Source organism: Prionailurus viverrinus, chromosome C2 (genome assembly GCF_022837055.1).
Source record: "Prionailurus viverrinus isolate Anna chromosome C2, UM_Priviv_1.0, whole genome shotgun sequence".
Taxonomy (NCBI): Eukaryota; Metazoa; Chordata; class Mammalia; order Carnivora; family Felidae; genus Prionailurus; species Prionailurus viverrinus.
Genome location: NC_062569.1, coordinates 81,998,786 through 82,018,977, shown reverse-complemented (window position 1 = coordinate 82,018,977; position 20,192 = coordinate 81,998,786). Strand labels below are relative to the sequence as shown.

Here is a 20,192-nt window from a genome sequence, read left to right as displayed (position 1 = left end):
TTCTTTGGTCTGCACTGCCCAAGCTGGATTTGCCCAAAAGATTGGACTTTTTCAAAACTTAACTTAATGAGGATATTAACAAATTGTGACTTAATTAGCTTAAGTCTCTCTCTCTCTCTCTCTCTCTCTCTCCTTTTCCTTCTTCTTATTTGTTTTCTCGCTGTTTATGTTATGCCCAAAAAGTCCTCAAGTCAACAAAAGACTTGTAGTGGTCAAAAAGAGTTTGTCCAAAGCTGGACTCTGCTGAAATGAATGGCTTTTACCTGATTAAACATTGACAAATAATTAAGAATGAGCTGTTGTACAAATTAACCCAGGAAGGCTGCATACCTGCCCCTGCTTGGACATTTGGAAAGACTGTGTGTTTGAAGTTTGAGGAGTCGGGGGCAGGAGGGTGTTCGCTGGCTCAGAACACAGTGGAGAATACATGCCAGGCAGTTAGTAGTGGCAAGATAACTTTGGAAGGGCACTGAGACCTAGTGCTGGAGAGATCTAGAGCCTGCTGCCTCTGCTGACTAACGTATTTCAGCTTTAATGATATGTTTACTTGGAGTGACTATAGGTACCGGTGCTTGGAGTTAGGAGCAAAATGTATGTGGTTATCTCTGGAATGTATCTATATGTCTATACATCCATCTCAAACAGTTTAGACCACTATAGGATCCAGCAGCATTTAAAGCCAGGGAAAGGAGGAAGGAAGGGATGGAGCAGGTGTGTAATTCAGAAACTAAGAAGCAAAGATAAGGAGGTTTCCTTATATGTCATGTTCAGTCCTTTTCAGCCTTAGCATTCTGGGCTCTTTGTCTTTTAACGTTGTTAGAAATATAATTAAGGTATTGCTAGAAAGAGCCAAATAGTCCATATATCTTTCAATCATTAAGTAGAATTCCTTTTACTTAGATCCTGGATAGCCTGTTAGATGACTGAGTCATGGCAACAGAAAATACTCTTGGATATTTACAAATTTGGTCCATCCAATACTAGCCTGTTCTTTGCTGAGAGAGCCTAAGGAAACTACTGGGTAAACCCAAGGAGCTGATTCCCTGTTAGTAATTATATTTTGACCACCGAATTAACCTGGGACCTATGCTTAACACCTGTACTGTTTTTGATTCATTGCATGTAATTTGTGCCTCTTTCTCCCACCCTTATCCCCCTCCAAATCCCAATCATTCCATCTCCTGGGACCCTCCCCACCCCCACCCTGATCCCTCATACTGAATTTCACAGAACACTGTTCTGCCTTGCCAAGACCAGTACTTTGTAGGAGGCCAGAGCTGTAATTGCCCGTATTCCACTACAACGTCAGAATCTAGTGTTGACGTTTCCACGGAGACTTGGGTCTCTTTCTGGGCTGCTGGTCTCCTGGACAACAGAGAGCCCCAACAAGCACCACAGGCGCAGGGTAAGTTCTGCTCTTCTGCTTTCCCGGTAGGTCTGAAGCCCATTTCCAGCACCTATAGTTGCAAAGCATCATGGGCTAGAACTCTGTAGAAGAAGAAATGGTATGGGAAGTTGAGGAAAGCACAAAGACTCCTGCATTTTACACCCTAAATAACCTGATTTTCTGTACTGTCATATATTGAAAATGAGATTCTTCCCCTTGCCCACTGGACAAGATATATTTCTCCCCACACTTTATAGTTTTTGGAGATTTCCAACCCACTGAGGGAATTTGGTTTTGGGTCAAAGATTTATAAACAATATTAGTGAGATGCTTTTGTAGTCAAGATACCAGTTGGAGCATTTCTTTTGGAATTCAGGAAAGTTTCCCTGGGTATAAGAGAGAGATGAGAAAAAATACTAATATACCCTTTTATTTCATAAGGAAGTCCTATGAACATTGTCTCTTTTTTTTTGCATCCATACCATGTTTATTTTTAAAAAGTTTATTTAGAAAGGAAAGCCAAATCAGAACAACAGTTATCTTTCAAAATGATTTATCTCGGTACCCTTTCCTCTTTCTCTAAAATGAATAGCTATTATTTTTCTTTATTTCTTTCTTTCTTTTTTTTTTTTTCAAAGCTCTTGACCAAATTTATTTATTTTTTGGTTTGTTTTTCTTTTTAACTGGGTCATGGTTTTGTTTCTTGTTTGTTTTTTTTTCAAATTTTTACTTAAATTCTATTTAATTAACATATAGTATAATATTGTTTTCAAGAGTAGAATTTAGTGATTCATCACTTACATATAACACCCAGTGCTCCCAGCAAGTGCCCTCCTATTCAGGAGGCCCATCACCCATTTAGCCCATCCCCCACCCACCTCCCTCCATCAACCTTCAGTTTGTTCTCTATCTGTTCTCTTAGAGTTGAATAGTATCTTGTAAGTGGGGGGAAAAATGATTCCTTTTTGCTCAAAGAAGACTTCAATTTTGGAGGGAAAGATAACATTGATGGAAAATCATGTATTAATTTTCACTGGGGGCTGAGTAAATAGTTCTTATAAATATTAAAGGAATTTCTATATTAGCAATCTGGTTTCTAGAAAAACTTGTAGACACTTCACCATTAAATATGTGTACTCCTGCTTCTGTCATATTATTTTTTTTTGAATTTCAGAAAACAAACAAACAACCCCCCCCCAACATAATGAAACACACTTATATTTCCGGAAGGGAGTTGTTCAGTGTTGTCTTTCTACCACAAGCAACAGAGAAGACAGAATGCCCAAGAATATAAAACCAAACTGTAGGGGCGCCTGGGTGGCGCAGTCGGTTAAGCGTCCGACTTCAGCCAGGTCATGATCTCGCACTCCGTGAGTTTGAGCCCCGCGTCAGGCTCTGGGCTGATGGCTCGGAGCCTGGAGCCTGTTTCTGATTCTGTGTCTCCCTCTCTCTCTGCCCCTCCCCCGTTCATGCTCTGTCTCTCTCTGTCCCAAAAATAAAATAAAAAAACGTTGAAAAAAAAAATTAAAAAAAAAAAAAAAAAAAAAAAACCAAACTGTATACAATTTTATTCCTGTCTCCTTACTCATCATTTTACTTTAGTTGAAAATATTTCAGGAATATTTCAGTTTCCGTAGAGATGAGCAAGAGTCAAAACTGTACTAGATGAGGAAAATAAAACAAAAGTAAACCTATAGCATGCATAAGCATAGTTTTTACTGGTAGGTATAGTTTGCTATCAAATATGAAAAAAAAACTTCTTTACAAAAGCATAAGAAACATACGAATGATGACATTTGAAATACATGAATTCAGGGTACAGTTTTGAGATTTCCATCAAGGTCTTCAGAGAAGCAAGATCCAAATTATTTTCAAGTAGAAAGTGATACCACATATAATTCTGAATATGTACTCTCCATCAGCTTTAATGGATAAGCAAACAGGCCAAGATTTTCATGGTTGGGGAAAAATGACACCATCAAAAGTAGGAGTTGATTTTAGAGGCAAACACTATGTTATCAAATGCTAAACCTTAGAAAATAAGATAGAAACTTGGAAAACATAGTGAAATTGCAATGTTATGCCTAGCAGGGGAAGGATCAATAAATATTTGAGTGAATCCATAATGCAGATGGGATGGTTTTTATAAGCTTAGCCAGCAGGAGTTCATATATTAGGAAGAAATGTAACCTCTTAGCTCTTCAAAATTCATCCCTTTAGCCATTTTGGCATATAGTCTATAAATATTTGTCTTTCATAGCATGTTTATCCCTTCTGGAAGCTTTAAATGTTTTGTTTCCTATAAGGAGGCAATAGCTATTTTTAGAAAGGTAATTGGATCCATTAAACTGTCTGAAATCCCTCCATGAGCTCTGCATTACACAAAAACCCCAAGTGTGTTTTCTCAGTTATCCATTTGGTATTTTCACATAGAATCATCCAGTGACTCCAATTTCCCTGTTCCTAACTCATGTTCGTGGGAAGAGGCTCAGCTTTCCTCTCAGCTCTACAGAAACAAGCAGGTATGTATAACCAGGCAGACATGTTCCATGCAAATGCAGTCCATTCTTTTTTTTTTTTTACTTTTATTTTATTCTTAAACTTATTTGAGTATAGTTGTCTCTCAATGTTACATTAGTTTCAGGTGTACAACATAGTGATTTGACTTCTCTATACATTATGCTGTGTTCACCACAAGGGTGACTACCATCTGTCACCATACAGATATACTGCTGTCACACTACTACAATATCATTAACTGTATTCCCTATGTTGTGCCGTTTATCCCCATGACTAATGCATGACATAACTAGAAACCTTTATCTGCCTCTACTCTTCACCCATGTTGCCCCTCCCCCATCCCCTTCTCTCTGACAGAGAATACAATTTATGCTCTGTATTTATAGGATTCTGCCTTCTATTTGCTTATTCATTTTGCTTTTTAGATTCCACATATGAGTGAATTAATATGGTATTTGTCTTTCTCAGTCTGACTCATTTCACTTAGCATGTAGTTTGTTCTTAACATCACCCCTTAATGTTACTTTGCTTCTTTTCCCTTGTTAAATTCATATGTTGACTTGCAATTTAGAACCACAGTGGGTAAATGTCCACAGAGGTGGACAGGAAGATAGGTGATCAGTGTCACAGGGAAGAAAACAAAAACAACAAATTCAACAACAACAATCAAAACCCTCCAGGGGGCCCTATAGTCAGGACCTGACTGCATACATTGTAGTCCTATGACCTCTTGAATCCTCTTTTTCCATACCTATGGAATTGAAATATTTATATTGCCTTCCTCAGATGGCTGCTTGAAAGACCAAATGGTATATTGAGTGTGATAGTATTTTTAAAGCACACACATAGCTCATCACTTGGAGAGGGATGATGATTACAAAGTTTTTGCAAAGATTGCTTCATTTATCACGTTTTATTTGTTGTTGTTCCTGAGAGAATAATTTGATCTAGTGGATATACAAACAGACCAATCTGAGGATGAAGGAAGCCAGCCCCCCTTGTTTTTCTTCTTTTCTTAATGTGCAAGGAAGGAGTCCAGCGAAACCTTTCTAAATCCTTTTTTCTATATTTAAACAGTTGCACGCAGCTCATTTTCCCGATTCCCTTGTGGTTGCAATCTTAAAAGTCATATAATCTCTTCAAACACTTTGCAATGAATAAGAAGTTCAGAGCACAAAACTGAACAATCAGGTGGTAGGTGGGTGTAGATTGAATTTAGGCGTTAGAGGACAAGGGCTCCCGGAGGTTGAGTTTGTAAAACAAATAGAATAATGATCAAGTTTAAGCAGGTTAAGGATCAGTGGCATTATTATAAGGTTACAAAGTCAATATAGTAGAGCAGCCTTCACCATTGTATGCTTTTTTGCAGCTCCAAGATACTTTGGTGCAGAAGGAAGAAGAACTTGCTAGGTTACACGAAGAGAATAATCACCTTAGACAATACCTGAATTCTGCTTTGGTTAAATGTCTTGAGGAAAAGGCCAAGGTATGTAACTATCCCTTTTATAAAAACACAGCAGTGATTTGAGAATGGAGGTAATTTGGGTAAAACTGCTTAATTAATTGTAGAAGGTGTACTGAACAGCATGGCTTCAAAGGCATTTCTAGGTTAGATGGAGTTTTCTGAAAGGAAATATAGCACTTTCACAAGAATTTTTATGTATCATTTCTTAGAAGTATCTAGACTGCAGATGTTAGCCATGTATTACAGCAAAAGTTGCTTAAGAATCAAGCCAGTCAAGGGAATTGCTAAGACAACAGAGGTTAATCAAAAGACAGAGAGCTAAATGGATGGAACACTGCAGTGGGAATCAGATCCGAAAGACACTCAGTTCTTCTTATCATCAGATTGACTTTCGGTAAATCGCTCTCTCACTTAGCCTCAGTTATGTTCATCTGGATATACATGGCCTAAAAGATCGTTGAAAATCTCCTCAGCTCTAAACTGTTATGAATATGGCTGGAGCCCAGATTTCTTGAGTGGCAGTTATAGATCACCAATTATGTTATCTTTTAATGAATCGTTTTTCTCATACTCTTAAATGAGTTAGACTATTTCTAACTCAAGGACTTATAGCTTGTCCATAGTCTCTTCCTGTTCTTCTTCCTTTCTCTGGGTTTTATATTTCTGTTATCTTTTTGTCATTTTGTTACACTTATTGCTTCTGTCATCAATCTTTTCCTTGCTTCTAGACAAGCTACGTTATTTGATATTATTTAATTTAAATTGATTATGCTTCTTGCCATTTTTACTGAACATAAAAGCTCAGAGAAGAAAAGATACCATATCTGACTCCTTTACAATCCAGTTAGCTTTGTTAAAAAAGGGAGCACATCTCACAGTTATTAGCTTGGGCTCCTTAGTCCAGCCACCATTTTGTAAAACAAAGGACATTTATTAAATTAGTAAATGATATAGATTAGACAGGTTTTTTTCTCTGTTTTCCAATTGTCCAAGATGTAGAATAATACATATCACACGAAAGTGTTATGAAAGTTAATGGAACAAGAAGAAGCAGTGTTAGTTACTCTTTTCAATCAGTTGCTCTGTCTAGAATCACATGGCTTCGATTTAATCTAGGCCACATGATCCTTAGCAAGTCACTAATATGCCTGTGCCTCAGTTTCCTCGCTAAGGAAGATTTTAACAGTACCCATATAAAATGACATTATGCATGTAGCCAGTGTTCAATACATGATAGTTGCTATTATTGTCATTATTATAATAATTACTTTCCTGAATTGAAAATTTAAAGACATTATTTTTTCTTTCAACTTTTAAATGATTAGTAAAAAACATGAATTGTAGTTTCCAGGTAGTAACTTGTCATTATAGATTTTAAGTTGGAAACAGAAGTTAATTCAATCACTTGTGTGTGTGTGTGTGTGAGAGAGAGAGAGACAGAGAGAGACAGAGAGAGAGACAGAGAGACAGAGACAGAGAGACAGATACAGAGACAGAGACAAAGACAGAGACAGAGAGAATAGAATTTTAATCACGTTTTCTAAGGAGTTAAAGTGACTAGTTAATATTTGAAGGAGTTTTAATTAGACAACAGTAAAGAAAATGATCTTGGTTGACTATCTGACTGTATATTTTCAAATGCTACTTTCCTAGAAATTACTGTCATCAGATGAGTTTTCCAAAGCATGTGGAAAATTCAGAAAGGGAAAGAGGAAACCCAAAGAGCAAAGGTATTTTCCTCCTGAGATCCCCCATCACAAAAATGCCAAGAGAAACCTCTCCGGTGAATTTGCTAACTGTGAAGAACAACCTGGGCCCCCTGTGGATCCCTGGGTTCTTCAAACACTTGGATTAAAAGACCTCAATACCATTGATGACACTTTATCAGCTAACTACAGTGCCCTCTCCTCTCATCCCAGAAGAATTGCCAGCACATTTCCCCAGTTTCCGGATGATGCAGTCAATTATGAAAATATCCCCAGGGAGGATCTGCCAATTGACTATGGAGGTGACCAAACAACCCCCTCACATAGCACTGCCAGGCATGGGGAAGATTTTCACTTACTTTCTCAACTTTCAAATGTGCCAGGAGGGCTGCAAACTCCTCCTTACTATACTTCTGATGTGTCTCCCAATAAGACAGAGATGGCCTTTTCCACATCCCTGAGCCCTCACTGTAATGTGAAAACTCATTCCTTCCACCAGGGACAAGCCTTTGTTTGTCGAGATGAGGAGGGAGGCTGGAAGTTCACTTGGGTCCCTAAGCAGTCTTAGTGACCCCTGCTCTGACACAAAAGACTGCCATCAACTCTGTTTACGAAGACCTCTCTTGCACTTGAACCTGACTATTTGGAATATGGAAGCTATTGCCCAGACTGTCTCCTGCCACTTTAAATGTCAATCTCAATTATCCACTTAAATCTGCAAAGAACAGCTTCCAAGAATCCATGATGAAACATGCCTACTCTTTTTTCACCTAAATTTGACTTGTTTACATAGCAACACCTGCTGTTGACTTCCTCCCTTTGCCCTGTACTTGAAAAGGTATTTTCCAATTGCCTGAATACTTCTTTGAGGCCTGCATATGTTCTTTCAATTATAACAAGTCTAACAGCTTTTGTCCCTTCATCAAGCAGTTTAAATGTTCATAGCCTCCACCCTCTCACTTTCATCCCTCTCCTGCTCCTCTTTATTTCTGAAAACTGCCTCTAGAGTGAATACTATCATTGCTCCAAGTGCCTGTTACTGAGTGTTCAGTTAGCTGGGGTAGGGTAGAAAGAAGTGTCTTCGCCCATCATCATTCCTGAAGACATAATGTAGATGTGAGCAGTGTTATATGTAGTACAGTTCAGTAAGTTGAGTGTCCTGTGCTAGAGTTGATAAAGAGGCTCTTCAAAGAGCTATAACTCTACTGAATAGGAAATACCACTGATAAATTAAAAGATTTAAGAGAATTAAAATTACTTCAAAATGTGCCACGGTACATCAGCTTCTAGAGGCACCTGGCATTGCCTCTTTAACCAACCATCCTAATTGCCTAGATGCTGTCAAACTTCTATTCCTGGAAGTATTTACATTCATCATTTTTTCACTCATTGGTCCATTCAAAATGATTGTAGAATACCTACCATGTACCAGGCACTGTGCTATGTGTGGTGATAGAATGTGAGCAAGTTAGACCTTGTGGCCACCCTCATGAGACTTACAGCCACTTTTCTGCTGTGACCTTGAGAAACTTACTTCCCAAGTGTGATGATTCAGTTTTCCTGGATGCATAATACAGAAGCTGGATGAGATAATCACTAACATTCTCTAAATTGAGGCTGGGTCCATCAGTTTTACACCAACACGGCCATCCTAACTCACTATGCTGTTCAACTTTGATACACACTATACATATATTGGGTGAGCCTTACATACAATTTTTTAAAATGTCAATCATTTGTAGTTCATACAAGAAACCATTGCTCTGATCACAGTATTCCTTTTCTGGTATGAGCCCATTTTGCAGGTTAATTCAGTCTCTGTGAGAGTAACTTGCTCTAACAAATAGAAACATTATTTTTTTAAATAAGTGTGCATTAATTTAATGTAAATTTTGATGTCAAAGATTTCTCTCTTTCTGAATAAAAAAAATAAATTCTTAATGCTAATGCTAGTTCTCCTCAAGCTCTCTATCCTTCCCAGAATAATTTACAATCAGAGATGCACACCTATGTTTTTTGGAGAAAACTACAGTTACTGATAAAATTCACCAACTTGAACCTCTTTCCTGTTTTTCTGTTTTCCACCTCTCAGTGCGTGAGAACATGAGTGTGCCCTTTGGAATTCTTTGTAACTGAGACATGACTTTTGTTGCTGTTTAGTTTTTGGTGTGTTTTTGTGGTTGTGAGCAAGTAATCTATTTTATTAAGTTTTGTTACCACATTGTATTCTTTATAATCCATGAAGGAGAATCTAAGATACTAACTGATGTTATTCTCCAGAGTATTTTCATGACTAAGGAAGAGATAGAACACATTCTATTTTCTAAACACAAAACAAAATAAAACAAAACAAAAACAAAGAAGTGCCTTACATTGCAGTATCGGTGCCCCTGGTGGGTAAAATTTATCTTTTTAAAATAACAAATTTAGTAATTAAAATTAAAGAATTAAAATTGATTATAGTTTGATACACTAGGAATCAAGAAAGCAACATAACTATTTTAAAAGTCTAAGTGATCAAGCTGTAAAACAAAATTGATCAGTCAACAAGTATTCATTTTGCACTTTTGTGTGCCGTATCATGGTCATGTACCATGAGTAAACACCCAGGCTTAAAAGGATGCGTTTGAACGGTAAAACAGAGCCTCATAAAATGTAATAGTTTAAAATGAAACTTGGTCCTTGCCTGGTTTAAAGATATTACAGCACTGTTGTGATAAATTATGGTAACTTTCTCTGGCTTATTCCATGGATGAAAGAAAGTTACCACATCTTGTGACCATACCTACAGACATTTGATATTTAATTGCATTATGTATAAAAAAATATTTTGTTGATGTTTGAGAAACTGGAAATTTCTCTCACCTGAGTATATGTTCTAACTTTTAAAGTTTTACCATAGTACTTCAGTAAACCACAGTTAAAATTTTATTAATGTAAAGTGAGAAATAAAAATTAAATACTTTTGTGATTGTGATAAATATCTTTATATTGTGTAGAACATTTTCTAGTAATGGATTTTCTTCTCCTAGGTTTTAACCATAATCCTATTTATTGATTTGTACCTATTTTATATGATGTATATGGCCAGACCAATCTTCAGCATTTAGGGTTTAACCGTTCTTTTCCTTATCCAGGATACATTAATGAGGCTTTCAGATGTTAAGTGGCCTTGAGTCAAGTGCTTTGTAGGCACAGCAACATAACCTCCCATAAATACTAGCTAGCATCCAGCATCAATTTTAAAATTTTGATGACATTTCCTATGTTCTCTGATCATCTGAAAATAAATCCTACCTAAATCTCACTAATATCTGGAAAATAAGGGCATTTGGAAAGCTTCAGTTATGCAGGTGACATATAATGAATGAGATTAATTTAAAAGACTGCAGTGATGATAAACTATAATCTTGAAAAAATGGCAAAAAAACTGTGAATCAATGTAAAAAAGTTGCTGTATTTTTTCTATTGCAAAAAAACAAATATTTTTCAATGTGACAGATGAATTCAATAACCAGCCTACATCACAGGTTCAAAGGAAAAAGTATAGAATTTAGACATCTGGTGATGATTTTTTGTAAGTTTACATCTTGTCTATAAAGTCAGAATACACAATTTTACATTTGTTTCAGTTAACCAAAAGATTTGTGTGGGCAAATATTAGATGCATCATTTTTTCTTTATTTTTCACAAAACCAAATAAAATTGGTTTACAACCTACACATGCACAGTGTAAGTATATTTCTTAACATATTTGTTGTATTTTTATCTATATTTTTTGTTATGTGAACATCATCAGACATCCAGTTATAATTCTTATGTTGGATAGTCTATAAATGTAAAATATAATTTAACAATTAATATTTTAAATGACTTTGATTTGTTTGTGATTGAAAATATTTCTAATTATATGTGAGTCGATTTTGTAATGAATTCATGTCTAATAAATAAATAAATGGCAAAAGCTTAATCCTACTTTTGTCCCTTATTTTAAAAATGTGCTTCAATGAATTGAGCAATAGACTAAGAAAAAGTTTTCAGGTCTCATTTCTGCAATAAATATTATGATATAGAAAGGATATGTATATTAATTTTCAAAAAGTGTTAAGATTAATAATTAAGGTACTTATTCAATACATAATAGCCTGTGTCCAGCTCTATAGAAGATAAAGGATTGAAATATGTGCTCCAAGTAACTTGCCTATAAATGAGAGAAACATAAATATGCTTATTCAAACAAGCGAATAATTAGCTCTCATAATTGAAAAGTTTGTGTTTCAGCGATAGCTGGATCTAGATGCCCAAGGAATATTGTCAGGAATGTGGTTTGGAATCTAAAAGAGGACCGATGACTAGGAATGGATTCTATAAGGGTATTGAGACAGTACCTTGCCACACAAAAGCATGACCGAAACCAGGATGGGATAGGCAATGTAAATTTAAAAAGCAGCAAGCTATATCCCATAATTTGTTCTCTAGTTTTGTGACATTCTCCTTGTCCTTCACATTGTAATTCCCCAAAATAAATAAAGCTTCACTTCGATGTTCTAGTTACAGAGTCTACATTTGAAAACCATGGCGAGATTTTCCCTAAGTGAACTAGATAGGGCCTATATCCCTAAGGGGAAGATTAGTATCAAGAGAAAACGGTTTGAGACTTGCATAGCAGGGCAAGAACCCATTGCTACAGGGAGATTCTATTACCAGTCATGGATAACCTGGATTTTATTTAGTTTACTTACAGGGATATTTGATTTATTTTTCATTGGAGAAAACTATACCTAAAGCTCACTCACTTTTGTTTTTAATGTATTAATTTAAATTCAAGTTGGTTAACATACAGTGTAGTCTTAGCTTCAGAAGTAGAACCCAGTGATTCATTACTTACGTGTAACATCCAGTGCTCATCGTAACAAGTGCCCTCCTTAATGCCCATCACCCATTTAGCCCATCTCCCACCCACCTCCCTCCAGAAACCCTCAGTTTCTTGTCTGTAAGAGTCTCTTATGGTTTCCCTCCCTCTCTGCTTTTATCTCATTTTTCCTTCCCTTCCCCTATGTTCATCTGTTGTGTTTCTTAAATTCCACATAAGAATGAAATCATGACATTTGTCTTTCTTTGACTTATTTCACTTAGCATAATACTCTAGTTCCATCCACATTGTTACAAATGGCAAGATTTCATTCTTTTTGATTGCCAAGTAATATTCCATGATATATAGATATAGATATAGATATAGATATATACACATATATATATACACACACACAATGGAATATATATATGTGTATATATGTATGTATATACACATACAACATCTTCTTTATGTATTCATTGGTCGATAGACATTTGAGTTCTTTCTATTCCTTGGCTATTGTTGATAGTGCTGCTATAAACACTGGGGTGCATATGCCCCTTCAAATCATCAATTTTGTATCCTTTGGATAAATACCTAGTATTTACTTTACTAGTAGAAGTAGTATAACTTCTGGTTGTAGGGTAGCTCTACTTTTAGTTTTTTGAGGAACCTCCATACTGTTTTCTAGAGTGGCTGTATCAGTTTACATTCCTACCAACAGTGCAAAAGTGTTCCCCTTTCTCTGCATCCTCGCCAACATCTGTCGTTTTCTGAGTTGTTAATGTTAGCCATTCTGACAGGTGTAAGGTGGTATCTAATCGTGGTTTTGATTTGTACTTCCCTGATGATGAGTGATGTTGAGAATCTTTTCATGTGCCTGTTAGCCATCTGGATGTCTTCTTTGGAAAAGTAACTATTCATGTCTTCTACCCATTTCTTCACTGGATTACTTGTTTTTTGGGTGTTGAGTTTGATAAGTTCTTTATAGATTTTGGATACTAACCCTTTATCTGATATGTCGTTTGCAAATATCTTCTCCCATTCCATCAGTTACCTTTTAGTTTTGTTGATTGTTTCCTTTGCTGTGCAGAAGTTTTTTTTGTTTTTTTGTTTGTTTGTTTGTTTTTAATGTGTGTGAGGTCCCAATAGTTCATTTTTGCTTTTATTTCCCTTGCTTCTGGACACATGTCTAGTAAGAAGTTGCTGTGGCTGAGGAAGTTGCTGCCTGTTTTCTCTAATAGGATTTTTATGGTTTCCTGTCTCACATTTAGGTCTTTCATCCATTTTGAAATTGTTTTTGTGTATGGTTCATTCTTATGTGTGTCACCGTCTAGTTTTTCCAGCACCGTTTGCTGAAAAGACTGTCTTTTTTTCTGTTGGATTCTCTTTCCTGCGTTGTTGAAGATTAGTTGGCCATACATTTGCGGGTCCGTTTCTGGGTTCTCTATGCTGTTCCATTGATCTATGTATCTGTTTTTGTGCCAGTACCATTCTGCCTTGATGATTACAGCTTTGTAAAATAGCTTGAAGTCTGGAATTGTGATGTCTCCAGCTTTGTTTTCTTTTTCAGGATTGCTTTGGCTATTTTGGGTCTTTTCTGGTTCCATACAAATTTTAGTTTGTTCTAGCTCAGTGAAGAATGCTGGTGTTATTTTAATAGGGATTGCCTTGAATGTGTAGATTGATTTGGGTAGTATCAACATTTTAACAATATTTATTATTCCAATCCATGAGCATGGAATATTTTTTCCATTTCTTTGTGTCTTCTTCAATTTCTTTCATAAGCCTTCTATAGTTTTTAGCATACAGAACTTTCCCCTCCTTGGTTAGGTTTATTTCTAGGTATCTTAAGGTTTTTGGTGCAATTGTAAATGGGATCGCTTCTTTGGTTTCTCTTTGTGTTGCTTCATTATTGGTGTATAGAAATGCAACCAATTTCTGTACATTGGTTTTATATCCTGAGACCTTGCTGAATTCATATATCAGTTCTAGCAATTTTTTGTGGAGTCTTTTTGGGTTTTCTATGTCAAGTATCATGTCATCTGTGAAGAGTGAAAGTTTGACTTCTTTGCCAATTTGTATGCATTTTATTTCTTTTTGTTGTCTGATTGCTGACGCTAGGACTTCCAGTACTATGTTGAACAACAGTGGTGAAAGAGGACACCCCTGTCACGTTCCTGACCTTAGGGGGAAACCACTCAGTTTTTCCTCACTGAGGATGATACTGGATGTGGGCTTTTCATATATGACTTTAGTGATGTTGAGATATGTTCCTTCTACCTCTGCTTTCTTAAGGGTTTTTACCAAGAAAGGATGCTGAATTTTGCCATATTCTTTGTCTGCAACTATTGAAAGGATCACATGGTTCTTATCCTTTCTTTTATTAATGTGGTGTATTATAAACCTCACTCACTTTAAATGAGCCTTGAATGTCATCAGGACAGGTTATTGGAAACATCTTATCAGAAAGAGGTAGGTATCTTGATTCCCATTTTACAAATGAGAAAACTGAGTCTAAGTTTTTGGATAGATCACATTACAATAAGTAGATGAGTAGATGAGTAGATGAGATGTACTCATACAATGAGTAGATGCCAAAATAAACCCTGGCACTGACTTTACTCTTTCTACTATATCACACAATGAAGATGTTTGGGACCAGTCGATGGGCTTGCAGTAAAAAGTATTGTATATCTCATAGCTAGAGGTCTGGAAGCATGGAGAGGCTGTGACATCTTTGCTTACATTCATTACCTGGGTCCAGGTCTCTTAATCCTATTACTGCTAAAAGAGATTGTTCACAAAAGACCTAATTCATCCACTATCATTTCAAAAGAGAAAAGGGAATAAATTGAAAAAGGACTGCAGAAATTTAGATAAAAAGAGTAGGATGGAGGGGCTCATGAGTGGCTCAGTCTATTGAGTTCCAACTCTTGATTTTGGCTCAGGTCATGACCTCAGGTTAGTGAGATAGAGTCCCATGTTGGGCTTAAGGTTCTCTCTCCATGTGACCCTCTACCCACCCCCCCACTTGTGCTATCTCTCTCTCTTTCTCAAAAAAAAAAAAAAAGAGTAGGATAGAAAAGGTAGCCTACTCATGGTAAAAAGTATGAATATGCTTCTTAAATGAAAAAAAGTTGGATAAATGAAAAGAAATAAATATCTGTTCCAATTGTTCCTGCTAATATAAAGGCTTAATGTAACACTTCATAAACAATGCTCATACAGTTGCTCTCTTCTCCCTTTGTATGGGAAATAGATTTTATACTTGTTTGAGTAATGGCCTTTCTCCCTTTCCTGGTAATCCTTTTAAGTATAATTCTCAGGGACAGAAAAATAATTGAAAAAGCATATTTACAATGCTGATCCTACTCCTTCTAACACACAGGGATCATTCAAGCCACTCACTTTGGAAATTAGGGGTTAAATAATATATTTCCGGGGACACAGCAGGTGTTTTTTTTTTTCTCATCTCTCTTACAAGCTTCTAATCTGAAATAATAAGGCATAAAAAGGGTGTTTCAAGGTGATTTCTTAATACTCAGTGGCTGTTCCCTCTGGGATAAGACCCAGGATTTCATATCAATAACCAAGAGCTTTCTAAAGGTAATGTTTCCTCAGGGTCCCCAATTGCTCTGAAACTGAGAGCAGGAGAAGCCCTCTAATAAGTATGCAGTGAAAAGTCAGAAGCCCTTGTTATAGTCAGGCAAAAGGCCAAAACCCACCCCTCTTTCATTTGGTCTCCCGAGATTTGCCACCTTACAGTGGCCACAGAGCCATTCTTCTTCCATCCCTGGCCCACAGAGGATTTGTCATGGTGGAACTTGGAAGTGGCATCTGCGTGGTGCAGCCCATGGCTGCATCCATTGTTAAGCTCTATATGCACCCAGGAATCTCAGCCGTCTTCAGCAAGGGAGCACCATATTGCCTGAGCCTTGCCCTTTCTTTCTCTTGCTTTTAAGGATCGTAAATAGTTCACCTAGCCTATCCTATTGTCCTCACTCTACATTTCTACAATAGTTTTAATTAATATGCTACCTTCTTTTGGAACGATAGAAGATGGATGGGGCTTCTTGTGAACCATCCTATTAGCAACAATGGAGGAGAAAGGGCTGGAGACCTCTGAAAAAGGCAAATCGTATCCTTTCAATGACCCTGGAATGAGCTTTTAGGAAATTGTTTAATATCTATGATAATTCTTAGAATTTATTCATGTCAGTAGATCAGAATACAAAGATTCACACTCTCCCTCTTACAGTGCAATGATATATGGACAAATAAAGAACTCCAGTCAACAAAATGGATTCCTTCACTCACAGCTGTGTGACCTCAGAAATCAACTTAATCTTCCTTGTCCTCAGTGTATGCTTGATTTTTGAACAACATGGGTTTGAACTGCGCAAGTCCACTTATACACAGATTTTTTAAAATGTTTTCTTAAATTATTATTTTGTTTTTGAGAGAGACAGAATGCAAATAGAGGAAGGACAGAGAGAGAGGAAGACATGGAATCTGAAGCAGGCTCCAGGCTCTGAGCTGTCAGAACAGAGCCCGGCAGGTCTCGAGCTCGTGAACTGCAAGATCATGACCTGAGCTGAAGGATGCTTAACTGAGTGAGCCACCCAGACACTCCACGCGGATTTTTTTTTTATGAATATAGTACAGTACTATAAGTGTGTTTTTTATTTCTTATGATTTTCTTAATAACATTTTCTTTAGCTATTTCATTGTAGTAATACAGTATATAATGTATATACAAACTGTCTATTAATCAATTGTTTATGTTACTGGTAAAGCTTCAGGTCAATACTAAGCAATTAGTGAAGGTTTGAGGATTCAAAGTTATACACGGATTTTCAACTGTGCAGGGGTTAGTTCCCCTAGGCTCCAAGTCGTTCAAAGGTCAAACTGTATATAACCATGGAGATAATGTTTGCCCCAACTCATAAGTTTTTGAGATAATCTTGTAATATTAAAGGATCATATGTAAGTTAAGATTCATTCATTTATCACAACCTTCACATAGAATAAAAGTCCATTTTCATTTAATTTTTGAGTGAAAAACTTCATACTTCATAAAATGTAACACTTTAAAAATCAGTTATACATATTTCTAAGGATTCAATTCAGTAAGTACCATTTTCCCACTATGTTCAAAGTACAATTTTATGGTCTAGAGACCATGACCCAGTCTTAAAAGAATTTACAAGCTGGTAAGTGGAGGGAAACAACGAAGGAGTCATTGAACACTTGTGATCAGAGACATACATTGGGTATAATGTTAGAATTGCATCAGTAGAGGTAAGAGGGAAAAAAGGAGAAGAAAATCTCAACAGGCAAATTATGAAGAATATTCAGGAAATGATGAGTAGCCCAGGTGACTACAAGGTAGATTTTTATAAAATAAAATATCTCTTTTGGAATCAAACAAAAATTTCTGAACAGTGAAACACACTGCATCCTCTAAGAATATTCTATTAATAATAAAAGTAAGATAACACCTACAAAATCCAAAAGAGTAAAGACAATAACTTAGGTATATTATTTGCATCCTCAAAATCAATTCAGTCATCACATTGAATGCTTATTTACATTGGTATTGATATTGGTATAGTAACCAGTACGTGTCAGCTTTTCTAGGTTTCTTTTAAAATGCTCTCAATTCTTTTGTTGTTGTTGTCGTTTATTTATTTTGAGAGAGAGAGAGAGAGAAAGAGAAAGAGTGGGTAGGAGGAAGAGAGAAAGGGAGGGAGACAATCACAAGCAGGCTCCATGCTCAGGGCAGAGCCTGATGCAAGGCTCCGTGTGGGGCTTGATCCCAAGACCATGAGATCATGACCTGACCCTCACAGACAAAGGTATGGAGATATAGGTAGTAAAAATTACCACTTGTCCCTGATTCATATCCACCAGTTTGTTTTCAAAATCCTGTTTTTCATTTGCTTGTCTGTCTGTTTATTTGTTTAACATGCTACTTTAATATTTCCTTGAAGATCTTAAGTGCACTGCACATATAACATGAGGACTAGGGAGAATATATAGTAATAGTCATTATATTTTTGGAACGTTCACTGATAAGAATGCCTACCACAAGCACTTTCCCATTTGGATAAGGGTAAGGGAATTTCCTCCTTGGAGCTAATGAAGGTATGCAAGAGAATCGTGTAAAGCTTAAAAGACACAGTGAGTTGGGGCGCCTGGGTGGCTCAGTTGGTTAAGCGTCCGACTTCAGCTCAGGTCATGATCTCACAGTTTGTGGGTTCGGGCCCTGCAATGGGCTCTGTGCTGACAGCTCAGAGCCTGGAGCCTGCTTCTGATTCTGTGTCTCTCTGTCTCTTTGCCCCTCCCCTGCTCACGTTCTGTCTCTCTCTGTCTCTCAAAAATAAGTAAATGTGGAAAAAAAAAGACACAGTGAGAAAAAGAATGTGAAAAAGATACAACTGGCTGCAGCAGGATGACTGTGCAGACAGGGAAATGAAAGGGGAGGCAGCAGAGCAACGTGGACTCCCAATGTTGCTCATGGGAAAGGGATTTCTGTGGTTGATCAACATGGCAGAAGCTGCTGTGTTTGGGATGTCCATCTCCGAGGCAATGGATATAAGAAGCAAGACTCTAGGGTTGATATCTGGTGGTATGTATGAGCTGAGGTTAAGGGAAGAGGGTATTTTTAGAAGGGATTAAGTGAAAGCTGTGTAGAAGTTCTCCCCTAGGAAGTCCACACAAATATATCCCACAAGGAGCATGATCATGCAATTTGCTGCCCAAGCTGTGACTTCTTTAGACTGTCATTTTAGAGTGATGAATACTAACCTGGAAGGAATATTGGGACAATAGATATAACCTTAATCTATTGCAGTCAAAACAGACATATGTCCATAATGTATAGAAAAATCAACCTTTGCATGTCTGCCATATAGAGGACAACAGCCAGTCATATTATCCAGGAAAGCAGCAACTATGAATAATAATAGGCTAAGCCTCATCTGGTTATGCACATATGCACCCAAATTAAAAGAGGGAAGCAGGAACAGCTCTCCCTATTCTAAGAGGCCTTGAAGTTTAACCTCCATTAAGAGAAGGAATCAGGGGGGCCTGGGTGGCTGAGTCGATTAAGCGCCCAACCTAGGCTCAGGTCATGATCTCAGGGTTCCTGGGTTTGGGCCCACATCGGGCTCTGTGTTGTCAGCTCAGGGCCTGGAGCCTGCTTTGGATTCTATGCCTCCCTCTCTCTCTGCCCCTCCCCCACTCATTGTGTATCTCTCTCTGTCTCTCAAAAATAAATACATGTCAAAAAAAATTTTAATAAAAAAAAGGAGGAATCAGTTACAAGATTAAAGTTGAAAGTTCACCTGGACTTATTTTCATGAACAAAAATGATCTAAAACTGAAGAGATCCACCCCCCAAATGGAAAAGGTAATTCAGCACAAGGCTTCAGCAAAAGGGAAAAATAAAGCTAGTTTACCTTAATACTTCAATGAGTTCGTGTTTCCCAATAAACCATTTGCAAGTAGTAGTTGTGGGGAGTGAAAGGTAAGTTGAAAAGAGAAATACTATAGGATTTTTTGAAATGAACTGGGGCTCACTTATAACAGATAATCAAAATGTATAGTAAAATGAATTTAAGCTAAAATACATCTTTCTTTGGCAGTGATTAGGTGCTTCTAAGCAAGTTATAAATTACCAAATGAACATATAAAGACCAAAGAAGAAAAAAAATAAATTGCCTCGAATTACTTCACCTCACATATTTGTATATACATTTATGCATTTGGATTAAAAACATGCATTGAAAAATATGCAATAAAGTGTTATGTATATATACACACTAAATGACATGTATATTATATATATGCAATGTTATAAACTTTGTTATGAAATACTAACATTTTTTCTGGTTATTAAATTTTTTGTACAACTCAATTTTCAGTTAGTATTTAGTATGGCTATTGTGTGACTATATACTAAAACATATTTAACTAATTACTCTAATTACTTAGTCTTAGACATGAAGATTGTTTTCAATTTTCTTTATTATATATGATGTAACTATGTACACTCTTGTAGATACATATTTTCCTTGTTTATTTCTTAGAATTGTAGTTACCTTGTGAAAAAATATTTACACTTTTAAGGTTTTTTAAATGTTTGTTTATTTATTTTTGAGAGGGAGAAATGGAGAGTGAGCAAGTGAGGGGCAGAGTGAGAGGGAGACAGAATCCCAAGCAAGCTCTGCACCACCAGTGTAGACTGACGTG

General features: G+C 36.7%; 1 protein-coding gene across 1 annotated transcript; it reads left to right on the top strand.

Annotated features, from left to right (window-relative positions):
* The first annotated feature begins 702 nt into the window (after window positions 1-702).
* On the top strand, window positions 703-8,113 carry GMNC (geminin coiled-coil domain containing). The gene is made up of 5 exons (XM_047874004.1): window positions 703-711; window positions 1,231-1,405; window positions 3,821-3,909; window positions 5,277-5,393; window positions 7,026-8,113. The coding sequence occupies exons 1-5, from the start codon at window positions 703-705 to the stop codon at window positions 7,644-7,646; spliced, it is 1,011 nt and encodes a 336-aa protein (XP_047729960.1). The 3' UTR covers window positions 7,647-8,113.
* The last annotated feature ends 12,079 nt before the right edge of the window (window positions 8,114-20,192 follow it).